Source organism: Peromyscus maniculatus, chromosome 6 (genome assembly GCF_049852395.1).
Source record: "Peromyscus maniculatus bairdii isolate BWxNUB_F1_BW_parent chromosome 6, HU_Pman_BW_mat_3.1, whole genome shotgun sequence".
Lineage (NCBI taxonomy): Eukaryota > Metazoa > Chordata > Mammalia > Rodentia > Cricetidae > Peromyscus > Peromyscus maniculatus.
Window position 1 is genome coordinate 39,836,952 of NC_134857.1, and position 24,077 is coordinate 39,861,028.

The 24,077-nt window shown below is 41.8% G+C and overlaps 1 protein-coding gene across 1 annotated transcript; it reads left to right on the forward strand.

Moving 5' to 3' along the window:
- Positions 1-2,303: 2,303 nt before the first annotated feature.
- Positions 2,304-23,404, forward strand: Tm4sf4 (transmembrane 4 L six family member 4). The gene is made up of 5 exons (XM_006977547.4): positions 2,304-2,657; positions 3,361-3,450; positions 10,833-10,969; positions 19,661-19,850; positions 22,870-23,404. The coding sequence occupies exons 1-5, from the start codon at positions 2,484-2,486 to the stop codon at positions 22,885-22,887; spliced, it is 609 nt and encodes a 202-aa protein (XP_006977609.1). The 5' UTR covers positions 2,304-2,483; the 3' UTR covers positions 22,888-23,404.
- Positions 23,405-24,077: the final 673 nt, after the last annotated feature.

Genomic DNA, 24,077 nt, shown 5'->3' on the forward strand with positions numbered 1-24,077 from the left:
CCCATTCCCCTCCTGTAGTCCTTTAGCTGTTCCATCACACAGTACCAGGACAAGTCAATGCTCCATCACACAGTACCAGGACAAGTCAATGCTCCATCACAAGGTACCAGGAAAAGTCAATGTTCCATCACACCGTACCAGGACAAGCCAATGCTCCATCACACAGTACCAGGACAAGCCAATGCTCCATCACACAGTACCAGGACAAGTCAATGCTCCATCACACAGTACTAGGAAAAGTCAATGCTCCATCACACAGTACCAGGAAAAGTCAATGTTCCATCACACAGTACCAGGACAAGCCAATGCTCCATCACACAGTACCAGAGCAAGTCAATGCTCCATCACATAGTACCAGGACAAGTCAATGCTCCATCACACAGTACTAGGAAAAGTCAATGCTCCATCACACAGTACCAGGAAAAGTCAATGTTCCATCACACAGTACCAGGACAAGCCAATGCTCCATCACACAGTACCAGAGCAAGTCAATGCTCCATCACACAGTACCAGGACAAGTCAATGCTCCACCACACAGTACCAGGACAAGCCAATGTTCCATCACACAGTACCAGAGCAAGTCAATGCTCCATCACACAGTACCAGGACAAGTCAATGCTCCATCACACAGTACCAGGACAAGCCAATGCTCCATCACACAGTACCAGGACAAGCCAATGCTCCATCACACAGTACCAGGACAAGTCAGTGCTCTATCACACAGTATCAGGACAAGTCAATGCTCCATCACACAGTACAAGGGCAAGTCAACGGTTGTGCCAGTGTCAAGAGACCACCCCCCAGCAAGACCACCACAGAGCTGATATCCCACGAAAAACACACAGGGGTTTACTGATAACAAGCAAGCCCAGGCTTGGTCTGTGTCCAACATTCCAACACAGTGGGTGGAGGAGGATGGCCCTGAGCTCTCCTGGTGAGGGATTTTTAAAGGGAAAAACCACAAGCAGGGTGGCACATGCCTTTGCATCATATGATCAGATGAGGGTGTGTAACCTTTGAATTTACTGGTTGGGGGTTACAGTTATCGTTTTTTGGGGGCAGACCTAGACAAGTCCCAGGCTCTGTCCTTGAGCTTCCATGGAGGCTGGCTGGCCTAGCACATTCTGACTGGGACTGACTCAGTGGCCCAGGCTCTGTCCTTGACTCATACATGTAGCTCTAAGTTGGTGAGGGGTCCCAGAAAGTAAACAATTGACTGAACCTTGAGTGGTGAGAGTACATGCAGAAAGAGAGGTACTACAAGGACTGTGTCTTTTGTTCATGGCCCTCCTGGAAACTGCTTGCTCAAGCCTCAGGAAACTGAAACTGAGGCCTGATCTCTGAGAGAAGACTCAGCAGCCTGTTATGGTGTCTGCTAGGTTCTTTCAAATGCTCCATCACACAGTACCAGGGCAAGTCAATTCTCTATCACATGGTACCAGGGCAAGTCAGTGCTCCATCACACATCAATGCATCGTGTGAAGCTGGTCGAAGTGTGGCTAAGACATTTCAAGCGACACAAAGCAAGCTAATAACTGAATTGTGCTCTTGGAAGTTAATAAGACTTCCAGTATGGCTTGTTTTACCTCCCCCACATTGTAACTGCTGTTTACTCCATGTCCCCTCCGTCTTTCTTCCTCTAGCGCTCACTTGCCTTGCTCTTTAGACACGGGTTTCTATTCCTGTATAAAAGGAACTAAACAGCCCGACTAGGAAAACTGTTTTTGTTAATTCCATGGCATGTCGGGAAGAAGACAGAATTTAATTACCTAGTTGAGTAAACAAGTAAAGAAATACAGCAGCCGGGCAATAGAATAAGTAGCTGTTCCGATTTTATCCTTTAAAAAAGCCCAGGCCTGAATTCAGCATTATTCAATTAGGCCATCCAATTACTTCTGTATTGAGGAAGACAAGCCCTTCTGGATAAGCCTGTGTTTCAGGCTTTCTGTGAACAAGACCAAAGAAGAGGCAGGCAGATCGTTCAGTGCTTGGGAGGCATAACATTAATCAGGATGTTAGTGGATTATGAGAGCGATTTATGTGGTGCCTGGGGGAATACTTCTTTATTTGGGCAGGGACATGGAGATATTAAAGGAACAGTGCTACACACTGCCTGCCCCAGCCTTCTCTTCGGTTGCAACCACTTGAGTGTCTTGTCTGTGCTGGTGGATTATTAACAGAGGTTATTGGTCACCATGGCAAAACAATTGAACGATTGCACAGAACGTAATCTCATTTATGGGGGTGAAAAAAAAAAAAGACGTCAGGTCAGGGATATAAATGCCCATCGCCATTGAGGGCCTGCTGTAGCTGGGAAGTGAATAGACTCCAAGGACACGGTTCAAAGAGCTCTGACACTTGGTCCCAAATTTCTTACTGAACCTAGTACAGCGACTGAAACGCGCTGCCAAGACCTCTGTGGAGACCCGTGAAGCAGGTGGTGAGGAGCCTTTGATCTCTGTGCTTTACTTTGCCACCCCAGCATGTGCACTGGGGGCTGTGCCAAGTGCCTGGGGGGCACCCTCATTCCCCTGGCTGTGTTTGGCCTCCTGGCGAATATCCTGCTGTTCTTCCCCGGAGGAAAGGTGATAGATGACAACAACCACCTTTCAGAAGAGGTCTGGTACTTCGGAGGAATCCTGGGGAGCGGAGTCTTGGTGAGTAGAGAAATGTTAATCTTCCCATAAAAGAGAATTCCCCTGCTCCCACCCTTTTCCATTAGGTTCTTAGTACCTGGGATACCATTCCACAACCAACAACTTTTATGAACTGAAAAGTAGTGGCTTAATATGCTTCCCCTTCCTATTAGTGGCTGGGGACACCTTGGTTTATTAAAGTGGTTCATCCCCAAGCTTGGGCTGGAATCATCATAGGACATTTGAGACCAGAGAAGCAAGTTAACATCCATTTGATTGCTTTACTCCAATAAAATAGTGCCAATAAGAATTATGAACAGAACACAGTGCTTTCTGTAAATGGACTGAGTTAGAATGCAGAGGTGCAGGAGTTGTTGCTTAGCTCTCAGTCAAGACCTCACCGTTTCTTTACTTCTTTACCCCTTGTTTCCAATATGGGTGGGAGCTCCAGGTTGTAGTATGACACCAAGACTCTTTTCCTTGCCCTAACCCACCCTTTAAATGAAAACTTGAGATGCCCGCTCTTAAAATCTCCTCACACAAGTTGGTCGGTCAGGCCAAATAGAACCCCCATACTCAAAACTACCTATCTACCCGTGAGGCGTGAGAGCTGTCAGGTCTTGCCTGCTTCCTTACGCGCTGAAATCTGAGGTATCCACTGGCCAGAAAGAAGTTCGGGCTTCCCTTCCACCCCAGACACTCTGAGCACTTCTCTTGCTGACAGATGATCTTCCCAGCGATGGTGTTCCTGGGCCTGAAAAACAATGACTGCTGTGGATGCTGTGGCAATGAGGGCTGCGGGAAGCGATTTGCGGTGAGTTGTCATGGGGTCAGTCGCCAGAATCGCTCTGGGGTTCACTGCTGGCTTATGCTGGGCAGCACGGGTGTGACGAACAAGTGACCAGCCCCAACCAAGACTCCTGGGACATCGGGTACAGGATTAAGCTCTGATTCTCACTGGTACAGAATAATAAGAATAAATATATTAAATTCCACAACCTTCCTACTCAGAGGTATAGAGACATTGCGTTTTACAAGTACCCAGCAATGTTAGAGCTTTGGAACTGGAGTGACGCCACATAAAAAAAGGCAGAGGTGGGGCCACAGGCTTCCCTATGCCACTAAGAAGCCAGGAGAACTTGAACAAATCATATCTTTCTTCTGACCCTGAGTTGCCTCATCATTAAAGGAGACCTGGGGCAGTATAAAAGATGCCATATCTCCCCTCCCTAATTGCTCCCTAAGCTCCCTTCTTTACCACAGCCAAGGGCACTATTTCTGGAGGCCCAGCATTTTGCACTGCCACCCAGAATCTGCCTCAGGATTTCAGCTTCCTCTCCTGCTTCATGTGGCCACCCATCTTTTAGTTGGTCAACTGGAGACTAGGGAGGCATAGATGTTCCCCGGGGGAGCATAAGGAATGCCGGCATGCAGGTCAGGTCCCATTTCTGCAACTGGGCAAGTCAACAACCGTAAGATAAGCAGGTTGGACCGGATCAGAATTCCCTAGATATGGAACAAACCTTGGTACATAGATATGTGTGTCCAAACAACAAAGAATGTTTTCTTTCACTTATCTTCCAGTTGTTTTCATTCTGTAAAGAAAAGAAAGTCTTATTTTGATGGGGATAAGTCTTTTCTGTTTCTAAACCATCAAACCTCCCTTCTAACAAAGAAGAACAATCCAACACAAGGAACACAAGCAACATTGGGTGACTAAAATTTAATAGCGCTCTGTTCATGTTTGCTTAACAATTTCAGTTTTTCTTTCAAAATAGTGATATAAATGAATAAAACACTTGGCTTACAAACTATTAAACATTTAGGTATATGATGAGGAAAAATATGATGAAGGTAGCCCCTGGGTTTGATGAAGAGTCAAGGATGCTCCTGCTCCAGGTTCCCAGGATTCGTGTTCCCATCAAGGTGACCCCTAAGCCCACTTTAAATTCTTGAAAGTCTATCTGCCCATTCTGAAACAGAACCACGTTGACATTTCTTTCTCACCATCATCTGTCCATTTATTCAAAAAAGAAGGTATTTACCAAGCACACACAAAAGACCATTGTGCTCTGTATAATACACTGAAGTTTTTTGTATGGCATCATATCATTCATAGAATATCACTTCTAAAAATCATCATAAGTGCTGAAAATTTTCATTTCAGCATTTAAAATCATCATTTATGAAGAGTGTAAGAAATGGCAACAATTCATTTAGTATAATTGTATCAAATGTTGTATATACTTGATAATATTTTCATATGATTAACTATAAAATAAGTGCTATATAATTTATTTTTTTTCATTGGACCATTTATAATTTGTCAACTTTGAAAGATAAGTTGGAGATGAAGGTTTGAAAAAATAGCAGTTAAGGAATTTGAATGAAAATAAAGAAAAAACACATCTTAGAAGTCTGTCTTTGCATTTCTGATGCTGGGCAGAACTAGATGATGACTGGCTGCTAAGACAATAAGCGTGCAGGCTGAGAGGTGCACAGGCTTGCTTGTGTGTTTCAGGGTTTCTCTATAAATACAGTGAGAACTGAAACTGTGTTCAATGTATTATATACAAAACTTTAATTTCATTAGATATAAATGAAGTAAAGAGTACAGCAAGAAATTCGTGTTGTTCCCAGTACAGTTGAGCAAACTTGTTCTGAAATATTTGTTCTGGTCGATATATATCATCTACCAGGGCTCCTGAGGCCTCCAATTGAGATCTGCCCTTGAAGAGGGTTGAGGATGGCCACACCCTATCCACCAGCTGTGCAGACTGGAAACCAAGGCTTTAAGCTTAGCTACTGGAGACCAGGGCACCGTGGCTGGATAGTCAACACCCCGGTTTCTTGGTTTGGATGCTTTTGTTCTTTAAACAATGATGAGCAGACAAAATGCATCTGTATGTCTTACTTCTTTTCAAATGACAAAAAAATTAACCTAGAATCACTGGCCTCACAGCACAACCATAGCCTATCCTATGTTGGTATGGCCTGTGCTGACATGGCTCTAGGGTTCCAAACTGGTTGCTTGCTGGAACCTGGTAGTGTCCCAGTTCCCCTCCAAGACCATGTTTATAGTCCAAGTCCCATGCTTTGTAGCTATACTCCTTCTGTTCAGAGGCTCTGGGACACCAAGTGGGGCAGTTAACAGACATATTGTCAGAAATACACACACACACACACACACACACACACACACACACACACACACAGCTGCACCATCATTTAAACAGTACGATGGTAACCATCTGAATTATTTTTGCAAATACTTAAGGCATTTCCTTACAAATAAACACTGCCCCAGTTGTCTGTGGAGCCCTGAGAAGCCCTGCCAGCAGAAAGATCTATGAGCAAACACAGCAGAAGCCAGAGCGGCAGTCTCCCCCACCTCCACTGGCACTGTTATGTTTTTCTAGAACATTCCCCAAATGTTCACTGAACTTACACCATTCTTGTCCCTCAGTAATAAAAAGCAAGGTAGGTGGCTATGGAGATAAAGTGAATTTGTAACCTATAAACATCCTTGAAATTACCTAATTCATAGTTGCATTGGGAAATCTGAGAAAATGAGCTAGGCAGCCTCTGTCTCTCTGTCCCTCTCTGTCTCTGTCTCTGTCTCCCTCCTTCCCTTCCTCCCTCTCTGTCTCTCTCTGTGTGTCTGTCTCTGTCTCTCTCTGCCTCTTCATCTCTTTCTGTCTCTCTGTCTTTATCTCCCTCCCCCTCCCTCCTCCTCCTCTCTGTCTGTCTCTCTCTCTGTCTCTCTCTCTCTGTCTCTCTGTCTCTCTCTGTCTCTCTCTGTCTCTCTGTCTCTCTCTCTCTCTCTCTCTCTCTCTCTCTCTCTCTCTCTCTCTCTCTCTCTCTCTCTCTCTCTCTCTCATCTCTAACCCCCAACAGGCCCCTGTGAGGGGAGGAGACAGAAGCTCAGCCCACAGGTCTGAACTCTCTCAGATAAATTAGGCTAATGTGAGCCAGGAAAAACAGTAAGAGCAGGTACCGTTCAGGGTGGCCTTTGAAGCCCTGACCTGGGTTTGTTTTTAGGTCACACCCCCATCTTCCCATGCCTAAGAGTCTCAGTGACTTCTAACTGGTGGTTGTCTGTGTGGTCACTGCCCCCTGTACTCTCTTTAATGTTTGGAAAATGTTGATCTCTCAGGGCCCAGTGGGACAACTCACTAATTTTATCAACTCGTTCACTTTAGTAAAGGGCCATTTAGAAACTTTGGACTTGACTCAAAGTTAAGCGTCTTTAATGATGGGATGAAAAGTAGATTGATAAAGGAGATAGCTGGGGGCAAGGCAGACATTTCAGCGTTCTTAACATTATCAGGTAATAAATCCAGATGTCCACACCCAGGCAGAGCAATGTGGTTGACTTTTTGAAGGAAGATCTTGGTCTCATCATAAGGCAATCTGTGAGCAATTGAGTCAGTGCGTCTTCCTGTGCTCAGCTCACCACTGCCCCCTACAGACAGATCCTGGATATCTAGCTCTTTATTCTTCCAACAGTTGATTGGTGGAAACTCAAGAAACGCAATACTTTTAAAGGATGTGTTATCATAAAGTAAGAAGTTAAAGTGTGAATCTACATTTTTTACTGTTCTCTACTCTTCAAAAAATGATCTTCTTTGGCTAGGAATGACACTCAGTAGTAAAATGCTTATCTACCATGCATATGCCACTAGGTTTCGTCCCCAGCATATCAAAAATTTAAAGAAAAAACAAAACAAAAAAGTAAAATGCCCTGATTAGTGTAACAAAAAGGAAGCCAAACCCCAGGTGAATGTTCGGCGTCAAAGACATATAAACTCTGGGGAAATAATTGCCGGGCGAATAAAGTAAAAAATACCAGGAGGGATGAGAGGGGATTTTTATACTTTCTCAGGCTTAACCCTTACAGAAGCCCTTTGAGTTACACAATAAAGTCCTCATTTTATAAGTGAAGAAATCCAGGACCCTGATAGGGAGGTCATAAAGTGGACATGAGTTAGATGGTATCTGATTACAGGACTTTCTTATCCTCTGCTTCAAGAAAAGCTTTTACAGCATGCAATGTGTACATGCATGTTTAGCAATGTGAACAGAATGTGTCTGTGGATATAGCTCAGCAGTAGAGCATTTGACTGCAGAGTGTATTTGTTGAGGGATAGCTCGGTGGTGGAGCATTTGACTGCAGAATGTATTTCTGAAACAATTCTGAAATTTCTAAGAGGAAATCCATTTACTTTTGTTTTTCTCCCTAGACTTTTGCATTTTGTATTTGTAGAAAGGAAGGTGAGGGCACAACAATAAAATATTACAGCATAATAATAATAAATTATTACATACTAATTTTCATGTATTGAGTGTATTATAGCATCATAGAAATTTTCCTGAGAATAAGCACAAAAGATCCCTGGTGTCTTATCAGTGAGTGGCATGCTGGGTATTATTTAATAGCTCACTCTCAACTTAAACCTGAGAAATATCTGGTTCTTCTAGAGGAATCACTAGTCGCTACTAAACAGGTTCCCTTACTCATTAATTATTATTATTGAACCTCGTTTTATAGAAGAGGAAACGAGGCAGAATGATTAACTTCTCAAGGTCATGTGGGAGAAACCAGGACCTAGAGCCAGCTCCTGCTACCTGTAACTCATACCCGTGATCATGACACAATAGTGTCCCTCTTTTCTATTTATTCCTTTCAGGGAGATAAAGCATGCTGCAGGGCAAAAGCTAGGATGAACGTTACCATTCTGGACTCCCAAATCTGGCAGGCAGAGCTGCTTTCAAGAGGCGCCACCTCAGAAGCTGTCCCTGATCTTTTGCCTATTCACTTTAAATATTATCAGTTTGGGAGTGGCTACCCTAACATATTTAATTTGATCTCAGTAAATTCCCATTTAATAAAAGAAATTTTTATCATAAAACCTATGATAAATGGGACTTAACCTATGCTGGTTTTAAGACAGATCATATCTGGCTGGATGTGGTGGCACTAGCCTTTTATCCCAGCATAGGGAAGTAGATGCAGGTGGATCTCTGTGAGTTCTAGGCCAGCCTTGTCTTCATAGTGAGACCTTGTATAAAAATAAAGAAGATAATGTATCCAACTAGTGAACTTGACAACTTTTTAGGACTTTTTTATGTGATATGAATTAAAGCAACATGATGTGATTTGTCTGCTCTAGACAATTAGGAAAATTAGAGTGTTTGTTTTATTTCTTTTTAAGGTGGGGTATTTCAAACTGGAACTCAAAATAGAACATACCACTCTCCTCTAAAAGTGTAACCCCATGCCCCATTATTTTTCAGATACACTATATAGCAAAATAAAGCCCAATCTATTCACTTAAGAATGACTACATTTCTCTCTGTGTCACATTTCCTTCATTCTTGAGAGGAAGTATTGCCATGAAGTCCGCGAATACCAGATCCATGAATTTTAAAACATTTTACTGCCAAAAATTTCAAATGACCTAGATGAAGTTTTTTCAACATAGCAGCCACGTATGTCTACTGAGGAAGTAGGGAGTGCCTGATCTATGCAAACTATGACCGTATTCCAAAGAACTGATACAAAAAAGACACATATTTTATTCTAATTACAATGTTGGAATGATAACATACTAAATATGTAAAATTAAACAAAGTACAAGGCTAAAGTTAATATCTTCTGTATTTTCTTTAAGCTAGACACTCACATTATATATGAAATTAATATTAGTCAGCGGTGGTCTAGGAGAAGTTCAAATGGTTACGCTTTGATAAAAGGGAACACCATCCCCTTGTTGATGGTTTTGTTAATCTGACTTCTCATTTTCCTAAATGGGGATGTGTTTACCTCTGTACTCACTCTTTGCCATTATCCTCTTACAGTCTAGGTGAAAATTATATATGAACACCCTCTCAAAATAATCTTTACCTTTTTTTCTAGACAGGGTCTTATGTATCCCAGGCTGGTTTAAACTTGACATATAGCCAAGTATGACCTTGAATTTCTGATCCTCCTGCCTCCACCTCCAGGATCATGAATTATAGGTATGCATCATTGTGTCCAGTTTTGAAAAATACGTAAAATAACATTCCCTGGATTTTAAAGGAAATTCATTACATTAAAGGGTTCAAAAAATATTAAAACAGCCAATGAAATGTTAGCAGAAGTGCTTTTATACTAACACATTGAATAATAAGATGTGGTATCAAGTCTATCAGAGTTTCAAATTAATGACAAGTATTGACAATGGTTGTATAACTATAATGTGATAAAAATCTATAGGCAGTTCAAGACCAGCCTGGGCTACTGACGTCCCTATCTTGAAGAGGGTGGGGGGACATTCTACTGCTTACAGCATCTCCAGTAAAGACTCACCTTGTGTATGACCAGACATGTGCCTGGTGACATGTTTAGATGGGGTACCTAAACTCTTTTACCCAGAACTCTCAGAAGGAATAGTATGAATTGAATTTTTCCTTTCATTACCTGCTGGGTGTGGAAATCCTGGGTTATTTTAGCTGAAGAGGCCTCCTACTAGATCTGTGGATCCCTCCACTCTTGTTTGATCCAGTGCTGCTGAGAGTGTATCAACCAGGTTTCCTAAGAGACCAACCTCCTTTCCTGGAAATGTAACTCCTTTTTAATACAATTCAAAGATTCCTATATATTCAGTGAGTAAAAGTTTAATGATTTCTGGCTAGAATAGGCCAATACTGGGAGATCAAGTAAGCAGAAAGCTATTTTAATTTTAATTTTGTTTTATGTCTGTGAGAAAACCAATTTCACTCACAAGAAAATTTGAAAATAATACAGTGTCCCACATTGGTAGCCATGGAGTGTGGATATGTAAGGGTGTGGGTGTGCTACACATTTGCATGGGTAGTAGGTAGAAGGCTATTGGTGAAATTATTAAGGCCACTCCACGTAGTTAAAAGGGAGATTTATTTTGTGGGGTAACTCACAAATAAAGGGATAGGCTACAGGGTCTGGGTAAGACGTGGCGCAGTCCAGCAGTGAAAAGATGGGAGTGGAGTAATAAAGGGAACATGACACAAAGTTTCATCTGAGAGAGCTATAAGTCCACCTGTAATCACAAATGACTCCTACCCTATGGTCATCAATCATTAGTATCAGGCTGGGCAGGTTTGCTGAGCAGTGTAACCAAGCAGAAGCAATCTGCACAGCCTAAGAACTTTGGTATCTCTTCTCCCTTTCAGATGTTCACCTCCACACTGTTTGCTGTGATTGGATTCTTGGGTGCTGGATACTCATTTATCGTCTCAGCTGTCTCCATCAACAGGGGTCCTAAATGCCTCATGAGCAACAGCACATGGGGATACCCCTTCCATAATGGGTAAGCCTCCACTGTACAATGAACATGATGTCATGGCCCCTTTGCTATGTATTCTCAACATGTTGCCCCTCGAAGCAAAGATGACTCTGAGTTTAAGAGAATTTGTATAGACCTCACCTCTGATTGTCCTTTTGACAAACACAAGAAAAATAACAGGAAGAGTCCACCTTAGCTTTCAGAGAAAAATTTGTTGTGTCACAACTCACAACCAAACACTAGCAGATTGTATTTAATAGTTTTGTCCTCAAAGGGTGTGCCTGGGCCCAGAGTGTAGAACATCTAGATTCCTAGTCTTCAGTAGCATAAGCAGAATCTTCCTGCTACATAGAATACCATGGTGACAGTCTCAGCAGAATGCATGAATTCTGCAATATTTAATTAAATTCCACAATTACACAGCCGTATTTCAAGTACTCACTATGTGCTTGTGGCTTGTAGCTACTGTGCTGAATAGCAAAAATATAGGACATTTCTATTGTGGCAGATGTTCTGTTAGATAACGACACTCTGTCCTCTGAGAAGCTTGGACCGCTTCTCATTTGTTCATTATCTCAGACCCTCTATTCTGCACAGTGGCTGAACATCCTTGGGGGTCAAGAAATACGGCTGCTGGATCTTCTAGCACATAGAGAATGGGTCCATTAAAAATAACTATGTGGTATACCAATAAACAGCTGTCCTTCAGCATCTTCAGAGGCTCCAGGACATCTGTAGTTATTGATGCACAAGTACCTTGCACAGACTTATAACAGTATTTGCGTATTGCTTATAATACTTGATGCAATGTAAATGCTATGCAAACAGCTGATACACCATTTTGCTTGGAGAACAATGACATGTTCATTATGGATGCAATTTTATCAGTTATTTATGATCAACTTTACATATGTGGTACCTGAACATGCAGAGGGATGACTGTATTAACTTAAACTACTGTTCGTTCATTTACAATACAATCCTTAGAAACTTAGAGAACTGTCTTCAGACTGGGGAGGTGGGAGACACTGACTCTGACCTGATGGTCTTGGTGTGTTTACAGGCAGCAAGTACCCCAATCCTATTCTCACAACTAAACAAGCACAGATCTATCACCTGCACATCATATGCAGTGACTCCAAGATGTTTTTTTGTTTGTTTGTTTTACTATGGAAAACCTTCATACCTTGCAGTGAATGGTTGAGACGCCAACACCTTAGGGTTGGATTGAGGAATGTAGAATTCAGACATCAGCACGCTGAGCCTTCTCTTGAGGTGTTTCGTCAGTAGCTCAGTCCGTCCCCTAGTAGGTGTCAGGAAAGCAGTGGGTTATGTCTTTCTGAAGGACCCTTCTGCTATTACTTCCATCAACACTGTCTTGCAGTGTCAACCATAGCTTCCTGTTGTGTTCTGCTGTGTGAATAACATTGCCCTCTATGCACTTAATGTCAATCAGCCTTCAAAGACAAAGGGCAGAGAAGGAAACACAATGGGGCAAAGCACCACTCCAAAGCAATACAGTAGCCTAGAGGTTCTGATGGGAAAGACCGCTCACACTACCCTGGAATAGGCAAACTCATGCCCTGCTTGGAATGGAATGGAATCAATGACAAGGTCAGAAGAATGGCCATTGCCCCTGTAGATAACACCGGAAATGTTGACTGAGGTAAAAACAGGAAACCATGTTTCAGAGTGCTGTGTACCCATGCTTCGGAGGAGTCCTGTTTTCCACCATTCTCCTCCCAGCTGCTTCCGGTGGTTTACTCTCGTGCATGCTCTCATCTGATGTCACTCTGTCTGTTTCTCACAGTGACTAGTCAGGTGTCAGGTGATATTTCAGAATGAAAACAGCATAGAGGCAACCTTATTGGAAGAGACAAGATTTTGGAATTCTCCCATCTCTGTTCACTGTACAAGAAGAAATTACCCCGGATTAGGTTACCTCTATGCAGGCAATACATGTCAGGCAACACCTCCTCATGACAGGAAAGATCTGGACCCCCAGTGCCAATCAAGGCCAGCTCAGTGACAGCCACTCATGCACTGAACACTCCCTGTGCTGGGTGTGGGAACAAATGTTGTGGAGACGTCCCTTGGGGGTATATGGTCCTAAAGAGAAGAAGAGCAAATGGGCAGACAGTGGCAGCATGTGGGTGCAGGGCTTCGGGAGAGGGAAGCCTGGAGCACAAGAGTGCCAACCCACTCCTGCTCCCCACTGCATCGACTCCCAAATCCCTGCCTGAGCACAGGAGGAGAAGTCTGAACTTCTCCTGAAGAGGTGGCACTGCCTTGGCCTCACAAGGGGTCCCCATCTCTTTCCTCAGCTCCCTTTGCCTCACATGTGTGGATACACGATGAGTTGCCAGGTCCATAGAAAATCCAGGACCCTCTCATCCAGAGGTTATATAGCATTCAAACTGTACCTGTTCTCTGGATCTCTATGAACCTGAGAGCTTATGGAGAGACTAAAGTCTGAGGACATGGTGAGAGGCAGGCGTCCCACAAGCCTAGCCACCATGGGCCAACTATTCCACCTTAGCATCGTAAGCTCTTTACAAAAGCGTGCCTGCAAAATATTGTACAGTTTTAATCTTTGTAGTCACCACATTTAAGAACGGTAAAGACAAGGCTGGATGTGAGGGTGCATGCCTTTAATCCCATCACTCAGAATGCAGAGGAGGAGGATCTCCGTGAGTTCAAGGCCAGCCTAGCCTATGTAGCCAGTTCCAGGAGAGCCAGGACTACATAGAGAGACCCTGCCTCAAAATAAACAAACAAAACAAAAAAAAACTGTGAAGAGAGAAAAAACTACAGACAAATGAGTGCTTGACATAAAGGAAATGTAGTGCTATGAAGGAGGTGTATTATGTCTGAATTCTCATTATGTCACAGATAGCAAAACTGATGCCAAGGAAAAGGAGCTAATTTAGTAAGGAACATCCACCTAGTAAGCAGGAAGTCTAGCTTTAAGCCTAGCTTCATCTGAAACCACAATAATGCCAAAGCTCTTTCCATAGACTAAGTAAAATAATGACGACATTCGTGTTTATTGGTTGCTTGCTATGTACTGTTGTAAAAGCCTTAATCTTACCAGCACATGTAAGCCTCTCAATAATCCACTAATGTGCCTGATAATGTTATTCAAATCCAGTTTACAGAGAAGTACAAATTTGCACAGCAAGCCACTGCAGCCTCTGCACTTATCAAAGGTGAAGGCTTGAACAACATCCCATTTCTAAATGAAGAACAAAACGGGGCTGGACATAGCTCAGTGACAGTGCCTAGCATGTGCTAAGCCCTGGGTCCTGTCTCCAGTTATAGACCACCTTTTTTTTTTTTTAATCCCCAGCAACAGTATCTCCTCCCTCCTCTCCTCCCAGTTTCCTCCTACACCTCCTCCTGCTCCCCTATTCCTCCTGCATTTCTATTCAGAAAAAGGGCAGGCCTCTCATGGATATCAACCAAACATGGCATACCAAGTTGCAGTAAGACTAGGCACCTCCCCTCGTATTAAGACTGAACAAGACAACCCAGTGTGAGGAATAGGTTCCCAAAGCAGGTAACAGAGTTAGAGACAGTCCCTGTTCCCACTGTTAGAAGACCCACAAGAAGATCAAGCTACACAACTGTAACATACATACAGAGTGCCTAGGTCAGTCCCCTGCAGACTCCCTGATTATCAGTTCAGTCTCCCTGGGTCCCTATTAACTCAGGGTAGTTGATTCTGTGGGTTTTCTTGTGGTGTCCTTGACCCCTCTGGCTCCTACAATCATTCCTTCCCCTCTCCTTCAAAATATTCTGAGATCCACCTCATGTTTGGCTGTGGGTCCCTGCATCTGTTTACATCAGTTGTGGGGTGAGGCCTTTCTGATGACCATTGGGCTAGGCACCAATGTACAGCAGAATATCGTTAGTCATCATTACATTGATTTTTTTTTCCAGTCATGTTTGGTTCTATCCTAGGTCTCTGGGCTATCTAACCTCTGGGTCCCGGCCCTCCAGGCAGGGTCAGGGATGGACTCCCTCTCCTGTCATGAGTGTCAGGCTGGATCAGTCTTCAGCTGGCCACCCCACAATCTCTGCACCACCTTTACCCAGCACATCTTGTAGGCAGGACAAATTGTAGGTTGAAGGTTATGTGGCTGGGTTGGTGTCCCAGTCCCTCCTCTGAAAGTCTTGCCTGGTCACAGGAGATGGCCAGTTCAGATTATGTGTCCCCTGTTGCTAGAAATTTTAGCTGGGGTCACCATTGTAGATCCCTGGGAGTTTCCATTGCATTAGGTTTCTACCTCACCCTAAAATACCCTCTTTTTCCAGTAATCTCTTTCAGTACTCTCCTCCTCCACCCCCTCAACCTGATCCCTCCTGTTCCCATCACCACCCTCCAGTCCACCCATGAAATCTATTCTATTTCGCCTTCCCAGGTAGAATGTAGCATCCTACCTTGAGCCCTCCTTGTTACTTAGCTTCTCTGGGTCTGTCAATTGTAAGATGGTTATCTTTTACTTTACAGATAATATCCACTTATTGATAAATACATGAGTGAATGTCTTTCTGGGTCCGGGTTGCCTCACTCAAGATGATTCTAATTTCATCTATTTGCCAGAAAAATTCCTAATGTCCTTGTTTTTAACAGCTGAGTAATACTCCATTGTAAAAATGTACCAGATTTTCTTTATCCATTCTTTGGTTGAGAAACATCTAGATTGTTTCCAGTATCTGGCAATTAGGAATAACGCTGCTATCAACATCGTTGAGCAGGTGTCCTTATGGTATGATGAAGCATCCTTTAGGTTTATGCCCAAGAGTGGTATAGCTGGGTCTTGAGGTAAATCAATTCCCAATTTTCTGATAAACTGCCATACTGGTTTCCAAAGTGGCTGTACAAGTTTGCACTCCTACCAGCAGTGGGGGAGTGTTCCCCTTGTTCCACATCCTCACAAACATGAGCGGTCACTTGTGTTTTTGATCTTAGCCATTCTGACAGGTGTAAGATGGAATCTTAGAGTCATTTTGATTTGCATTTCCCTGATGGCTAAGGATGTTGAAGATTTCTTTAAATGTTTCTTGGTCATTTGAGATTCCTCTACTGAGAATTCTCTATTTAGATCTATATCTCATTTTTAATCAGATTATTTGGTTTTTTGATGCCTAGTTTCTTGAATTCTTTATATATTTTGGACATCAGCCTTATGTCAGATGTGGGGCTGGTAAAGATCTTTTCCCATTCTATGAACTGCTGTTTTGTCTTATTGATGGTATCCTTTGCCTTACAGAAGCTTTTTAGTTTCATAAGGTCCAATTTATTAATTGTCCATCTTAGTGCCTGTGCTATTGATACTCTATTCAGGAAGTTGTCTCCTGTGCCAGTGTGTTCGAGGTTATTTCCCACTTTCCCTTCTATCAGATTTGGTGTATCTAGTTTTATGTTAAGGTCTTTGATCTTCTTAGATTTGAGTTTTGTGCAGGGTGATAGATACGGATCTATTTGCATTCTTCTACTTGCTGACATCCAATTAAACCAGCACCATTTGTTGAAAATGCTTTCCTTTTCCATTGTATAATTTTGGCTGCTTTGTCAAAAAGCAGGTGTCCATAGATGTGTGGATTTATGTCTGGGTCTTCAGTATGATCCCATTGGTCCACCTGTTTGTTTTATGCCAATAGCATGATGTTTTTGTTACTATAGCTCTGTAGTACAGCTTGAAGTCAGGGATGGACATGCCTCTAGAAATTATTTTATTGGGCAGGATTGTTTTAGCTATCCTGGGTTTTTGTTTTTCCATACAAAGTTGAGTATTGTTCTTTCAAGGTCTGTAAATAATTGTGCTGGGATTTTGATAGGGATTGCATTGAATATGTAGATTGCTTTTGGTAAAACAGCCATTTTTACTATATTAATCCTGCCAATCCATGAGCATGAGAGATCTTTCCATCTTCTGATCTCATCTCCAGTTTATTTCTTCAAAGACTTTAAGTTTTTGTCATACAAGTATTTCACTTGCTTGGTTAGAGTTACATCAAGATATTTTATATTATTTGTGGCTATTGTAGAGGGTATTGTTTCTCTGATTTCTTACTCAGCCCATTTATCATTTGTATATAGAAAGGCTACTAATTTGTTTAAGTTAATCTTGTTTCCTGCCACTTGACTAAAGGTGTTTATCAGATGTAGGAGTTCCCTGGTAGAATTTTTGGGGTTGCTTATGTATATTATCGTATCATCTGCAAATAGAGAAACTTTGACTTCTCCCTTTCCAATTTGTATCCCCTTGATCTCCTTTAGTTGTCTTTATTGTTCTAGCTAGCACTTAGCGTACTATATTGAATAGATATGGAGATAGCAGACAACCTTGTCTTGTTTCTGATTTTAGTGGAATTGCTTTGAGTTTCCACTTAATTTGTGGTTGGCTATCGGCTTGCTGTAAATTGCCTTTATTTTGTTTAAATATGTCTCTTGTATCCCTGATCTCTCCAAGACCTTGATCATGAATGGGTGCTGGATTTTGTCAAAGGCTCTTTCAGCATCTAATGAGATGATCATGTGTTTTTTTTTTCTTTCAGTTTGTTTATGTGGTAGATTACATTGACTGATTTCCATATATTGCACCATCCCTGCATCTATGGGATGAAGCCTACATGATAATGGTGGATTATCTTTTTGATGTGTTCTTGGATTTGGTTTGCAAATATTTTATTAAGTTTTTTGTTGCTGTTGTTGTTGCATTAACGTTCATGAGGGGAATTGGTCTGTAATTCTCTTTTTTTGTTGAACCTTTATGTGGTTTAGGTTTCAGAGTGACTATGGCCTCAGAGAATGAATTTGGCAATGTTCCTTCTGTTTTTATTTTGTGGAATAATTTGAGGAGTATTGGTATTAGGTCTTCTTTGAAAGACTGATAGAATTCTGCACTAAAACCCTCTGTCCCTGGGTTGTTTCTGGTTGGGAGATTTTAATGACTGCTTCTATTTCCTTAGGGGTTATAGGTCTATTTAAATTGTTTATCTGATCTTGATGTAACTTTGGTAAGTGATATCTATTAAGAAAATAATTCATTTATCTTAGATTTTCCAAATTTTTTTGGAGTACAGATTTTTGAAATATGACCTAATGATTCTTTGGGTTTCCTCAATGTCTGTTGTTATGTCCCCCTTTTGCTTTCTAATTTTATTAAATTGGACATTCTTTCTCTGCCTTTCAGTTAGTTTGGATAAGGATTTGTCTATTGTTGATTTTTTTTTCAAAGAACCAACTCTTTGTTTCATTGATTCTTTGTATTATTCTCTGTTTCTATTTTTATTGATTTCAGCCCTCAGTTTGATTATTTCCTGCTGTCTGCTCCTCTTGGGTATGCTTGCTTCTTTTTGTTCTAGAGCTTTCAGGTGGACTGTTAAGTTGGTAGCATGATATCTCACCAATTTCTTCAGTTAAACACTTAGTGCTATGAACTTTCCTCTTAGCATGGCTTTCATTGTGTCCCATAAGTTTGGGTATGTTGTACATTCACTTTCATTGAATTCTAGTAAGTCTTTAATTTCTTTCTTTACTTCTCCCTTAACCCAGTAGTCTTCTACCCTGGGTTCTGTTCCCAATTATGCAACACCTTTATAAAAAATGCAAAGGAGTTCCTTCTCTTTCTTCCTCTGTTCTCTCAGCCTCAGGGCTTCTTCTGTCATTTTGAAGAATTTCCAAAATGTTTGGAGGAGGAGTACAGTGCACCCAAGAGTTCCTAAGAAGCAGAGGTCATCACAAAGACCCAAAAGTAATAAGGTCTTTCCCACTGAGGCCCTGGAAGTGGGAGAGAGTAAAGGAAGAGGGAGGGGCCGATGTGTGATTGTCAGCATGTAAGAAGCCCTGTGACCTCACAATTCCCACCCACTGTCTCCAGGGGACCATACTTTTCATTTCTCCCTCAAGATATCTCACCTTTAGATTGTAACAAGCTCTCTCAATACAGGTAACATAAAATGGAAACACTACAGTGTCTCTTGATTCAAAAGTGTATACAAAATTTAAGTCTTTTCCTGTGTGGAATTCCTATATGCTAACAAAAATATATTTGAGTCACATTTACAACTTATTTAAAATCAGCCCTTTTTTAAGATTATACATATATATATATATGTGTGTGTGTGTGTGTGTGTATGTGTGTGTGTGTGTGTGTGTGTTGTGGAAATGTGTGCACGAGTACAGTATCTGTGGAGGCCAGAAGAAGGCTTTAGATCCCCGGTAGCTAGAGTTAATAGGTGGTTATGATCCTCTACAAGAGCAGTACAAACTCTTAATGGTGGAGCTGTCTTTTAAATCCCTATTTATTCTTAAATTTTGTTTTTGTTTTATGTGTATGGGTATTTTCCCTGTGTGTGCATCTGTGCCCTGTGTGCCTGGTGCCTGAGGAAGCTGTTAGTATGTTTGCGACTGGGACAAGTCACGTGAAGTGTCCATGCCTCAGCATCCTTGTTTGTAGAATGAAAGAAAAAGGGTCCTGGGTTTCTGTGAAGAATCAACAAGTAAAGATGTGAAGTGTCCAGGACAGCAACTTGCATGGAAGGTGTACCCAGGGAGATATGTTTGGGTTATTTTTACAGCTATTATGTGGTATTTTATCACAGAGCTTGTCCTGCACAAGAGAAATGGTAATGGCAAATTTCTAGTCTAAGGAATCACACACATTCACAAATGACTTTTTCCTCCTGTGTCCCTGTCACCTGCAGTGATTATCTTAATGACCAAGCCTTGTGGAGCAAGTGCACACAGCCCCAGGATGTGGTCCCCTGGAATCTGACCCTCTTCTCCATTCTGCTGGTCATTGGAGGGATCCAGATGGTGCTCTGTGCCATCCAGGTGATCAATGGCCTCCTGGGAACCATCTGTGGAGACTGCCAGTGCTGTGGCTGCTGTGGGGTAAGTCAGGATGCTGTTGTTTCTTCGTAGAGCAAAGGAGGCCCAGTTAGGTCACGATCACCATGAGATGAAGGAGTAGAGAGTATGGCTGCCTGGGAAAAACGTGGCCACTCTAGGGCTCCCACAGCTCATACAAACAGCAGTGCCGTGTTATTGCACATGTAGTGAGTAATGTGCCCAGAATGAAGCTGACCACACTTCCCAGCCTCCCACCTAGCTTTGTGTGTGTGTGTGTGTGTATGTGTGTGTGTGTGTGTGTGTGTGTGTGTGTGTGTGTGTAAAACATTTATAGAAGGGCCCCAGGAAGTGTTTGCCAGATGGGCGTGTTCCTTGCAGACTATATCACATCTGGGCTAGAATTCTCACTTCTGATGAAAAGGATCAATGCAGAGCATAGACAATTTCTTATACAAGAAGAGAAAGGAAGGAGATCAGTCTAGATTACTTTCTAAATTCCATCATAAAATATCAATAACAAAATATAAAAAATAGAAACAAATCTATAGATAATAAAACAGCCTGATTATTTCAACATATAACCAAGTTAGATCAGTCAATTATATATCCACACACATTTATTGTAAACAGATTGAGATGTGAATAAAACAGTAACTTTTTTTTACATTTCAAGTAAGCAATAAATATATGAAAATATTTGTGAAGACACATCCATAAAAATATATAATGGCCTAGAAAGTCTCCCTCACTCCCTTTACCTTCTACTCACCCAGTTTCTCCTAGGTTCTTCACTGTATAAAGCTACATAATTTTTTATATATCTTCTCAGGCTTTTTAAATTATTTATATTTAACATATGGAAATTCATATGTATATTCTCCCTAAAACTATAATAATATTGAAAACACTAGACTAAGAATACAGTTCAGTGGTAAAACATTTGCCTAGCATGCATAAGGCTCCATTAGCAGCACCCAGTATGTATGTGTGTGGGGCGAGTAATTTGAAAATACAATGTAAAACTTACACATTAAATAATATGCAATTAAAAATAAAATAATCCAATGAAAAGCACGAAGTTGGAATTATTTTCAACGAAGATTGACTCCTAAAATTGTCCCTAAGTAGACCAGGTTGGTCTGAAAGTCACAGAGATGCTACTGAGCTCTGGGATTAAAGACATACACCACCATGCCTGGTCTTTTTTAATCTTTAAACAATTGGGAAGGCTGATTACCAGTTATCAACCAACAAAGAACTTTTGTGATAGCAATTAAGAAAATTGAGCATGTGGGGCTGGAGAGATGGCACAGTGATTAAGAATACTGGCTGCTCTTCCAGAGGACCCAAGTTTGATTCTCAACATCCAAAGGGTAGCTCACAACTGTCTGTTAAGTTCAGTTCAAGGGGATCTGATGCCTTCCTCCGGCCTCTCCAGCATTAGACACAAAAGTAATACACATACATACATTTAGGCAAAACAACCACACACATAAAATAAAAATAAATAAATCTTTAATATTGAACATTTAAATCTCACAGTTCATTCAAAATAAATGAGTACTTCCTAAAGCCAGCTAAACTGATAGTCGTAGTTTAGCTGGATGGTAAACTTCCTCTCCAAATTTATTAAGACTAGAATTGCTTCTTGATAGCTAATAATAGTTTGCTAAATCTAAGGATATCTGTCCATTTAAAGTCTTGCCCATAAATGCCAGTATGTTGAATCTTTTCACAGTATTTAATTCGCCAAGACTGTATTTTCATGATATAATGACTAAATCATTGGTAGTAGAGAGACATCGGGAAGATTCGTAGTTTTCAGCCTGTGGGCACAGGGGATTGATGAGAGAGTGAATCACCAGAATTCCCTTCTTCTTTCCTTCTTTTAGACCCCTCTCCAATTTTCTTAATTTGAAAACAAATCGACAGAAAATTTAAAGGGACATACAATGCACACTGAATAGTCTCACCTGTATCCATGGTTTATCAATATTTGTTCCCCCTCCCTTTCTGAGCTCTTAAAAAGTGATTCGTAGCCGGGCGTTGGTGGCGCACGCCTTTAATCCCAGCACTCGGGAGGCAGAGGCAGGCGGATCTCTGTGAGTTCGAGGCCAGCCTGGGCTACCAAGTGAGTTCCAGGAAAGGCGCAAAGCTACACAGAGAAACGCTGTCTCGAAAAACCAAAAAAAAAAAAAAAGTGATTCGTAGACTGTGAAACACGGTCGTTCTGCATTTCAGTGCACACCTGAGCAGTCCTGAACTCTCACGGGGCGTCCTTTCTTGTGGGAAGCTTGCCTCTCCCTCCTTCATCCCTACCCCAGTAACATGGTTCAGAAAGAGCCCACTTCCACATCTGCTAGTCCAGCGGCTTAAGCAAGGTGACTGACTTCTCAGCATCCTGCTGTCCCGGCTGCTTGTGCCTCGCTTATGTGCAGGTCAACTTCCATGCACTCAAGCTGAGAGCCTCCAGAGTCTGGCATGGCTCTTAAATAAAGTGATAGATGGGAAGCTTCCGTAACATCCAAGCTGTGAGAACTGGATGGGTGGCCAACTAGCAACCACGTGCCTTGAGTTGTTTACTTATAAAACGGGAGCATCAGCTCCATGGCTAACATTACTAGCTCAGTGCCTACTGCAGGGTAATAGCTACACGTTGGTTTTTGCACTCATGAGACTCAGCACATGATGGTTGCAATTGTTTACTCACTGTGTTAAACGCAGGAAGAAGGCATAGGCTTAATGAATGGAGCACTGTGCCTGGGTTCTGGGTTCCTTGCAGCTTCCAACAAAGTACTTCTTTCATCAAAATTGTGTTTACTCATCAACGACACACACAAAAAAAGAGGACAACGAAGCTTCCATGCTTTTAACTGACAACAAGCCACAGATTAAAGTCTGAAACTTAAGTCAGCAAACTGTAGAAAGCACTCAGTAGGAAACCCACTAATGGACAAGAGAAGTCAAAAGGAAGAAGAGTTAGGGGAGGGTTGGAGCAGGGAGACAGTTGAGGGGGGGGAAGGGCATCTTAATTAATTAATTTTCTTTTCCTACCCTCTAGGGTGATGGACCAGTCTAACTGGTTCTGAGGAGCTGCTCCAACTTTACAGCACTTCCCGTGGGAAGACACGCCCCCAGGACACGCCCCAGACTTGCTCATGAACCTTACTATTTTCTTTTTTCAAATAAAGAAATAATTGGGTAACTTTACAAATTAGCTCCCTTTTAGAATTCCAGAACAAGTTCAAGGCAGATTTTTCATGATTTCCTCCAAAAAGAAAATGTAAGCAAGATGAAATCCTCTGTCCTACCACATGGCTTCTTTGTATATAAAGATGTTCATATTTTAGGAAGATTTTCCTAACTCAAAGAGAAAAACATTAAAGTGAAAACCAGTTTTTCAGGATGTGTGGACAGGGAATGATTGCTGTATGATATGTAATTTTTATGTGCAGCCTTTTGGGGCTAACTTGTCTGGGCTATTTGTGACTAGTTTTATGAGCCTGTCATCATTAGCCAGGGTTCCCACATGTATATTAAATTAAATTAATTAAATTCAGAATTAAAATAATAAACATTATGTGTATTAGAAAGAATGAGTCATACCTGCTTGTCCTTTTTCTTTTCTTTTTTTTTTTTTTTTTTTTTTTTTTTTTTTTTTTTTTGGTTTTTCGAGACAGGGTTTCTCTGTGTAGCTTTGCGCCTTTCCTGGAACTCACTTGGTAGCCCAGGCTGGCCTCAAACTCACAGAGATCCTCCTGGCTCTGCCTCCCGAGTGCTGGGATTAAAGGCGTGCGCCACCACCGCCCGGCCGTCCTTTTTCTTTTTATAAATGCATTCTTTCTCTGCTTTTCTGCTTGTTGTTTTACTTTTTCAGCTTTTTTTTATGAGTCTTTTTTTATGATGTCCAGCTGTAAGGCATTTTCTCAATTAGTAATCAGTCGGGGAGGGCCCAGCCTGTGGTGGGTGGTGACATCCTTGGACTGGTGGTCCTGGGTTCTATAAGGCAGCAGGCTGAGCAACATGTGAATCAAGCTAGTAAGCAGCACCCCTCCATGACCTCTGCATCTTTTGGCTTTTCAAGACTTGCTGTGTAATCTAAGCTGCTATAACCATTGGCTTCCCACAACTACCTTCTCAGTGTGGGCATTACAAGCATAGCCCACCATCCCTGGTCAACTATGTTGTTTGAGCAAGTGTTAAAAAGTCCGAAGAAGCTAATTTGGATAATAATTTTTCAGCCCATTTGGCAAGATTAACTTAAGAGGT

Coding starts and splice junctions, on each gene's coding strand:
- Tm4sf4 (XM_006977547.4), top strand. CDS start 2,484: ATGTGCACTGGGGGCTGTGCCAAGTGCCTGGGGGGCACCCTCATTCCC. Junction 2,658..3,360: donor TCCTGGGGAGCGGAGTCTTG/GTGAGTAGAGAA, acceptor TCTTGCTGACAG/ATGATCTTCCCAGCGATGGT. Junction 3,451..10,832: donor GCTGCGGGAAGCGATTTGCG/GTGAGTTGTCAT, acceptor TCTCCCTTTCAG/ATGTTCACCTCCACACTGTT.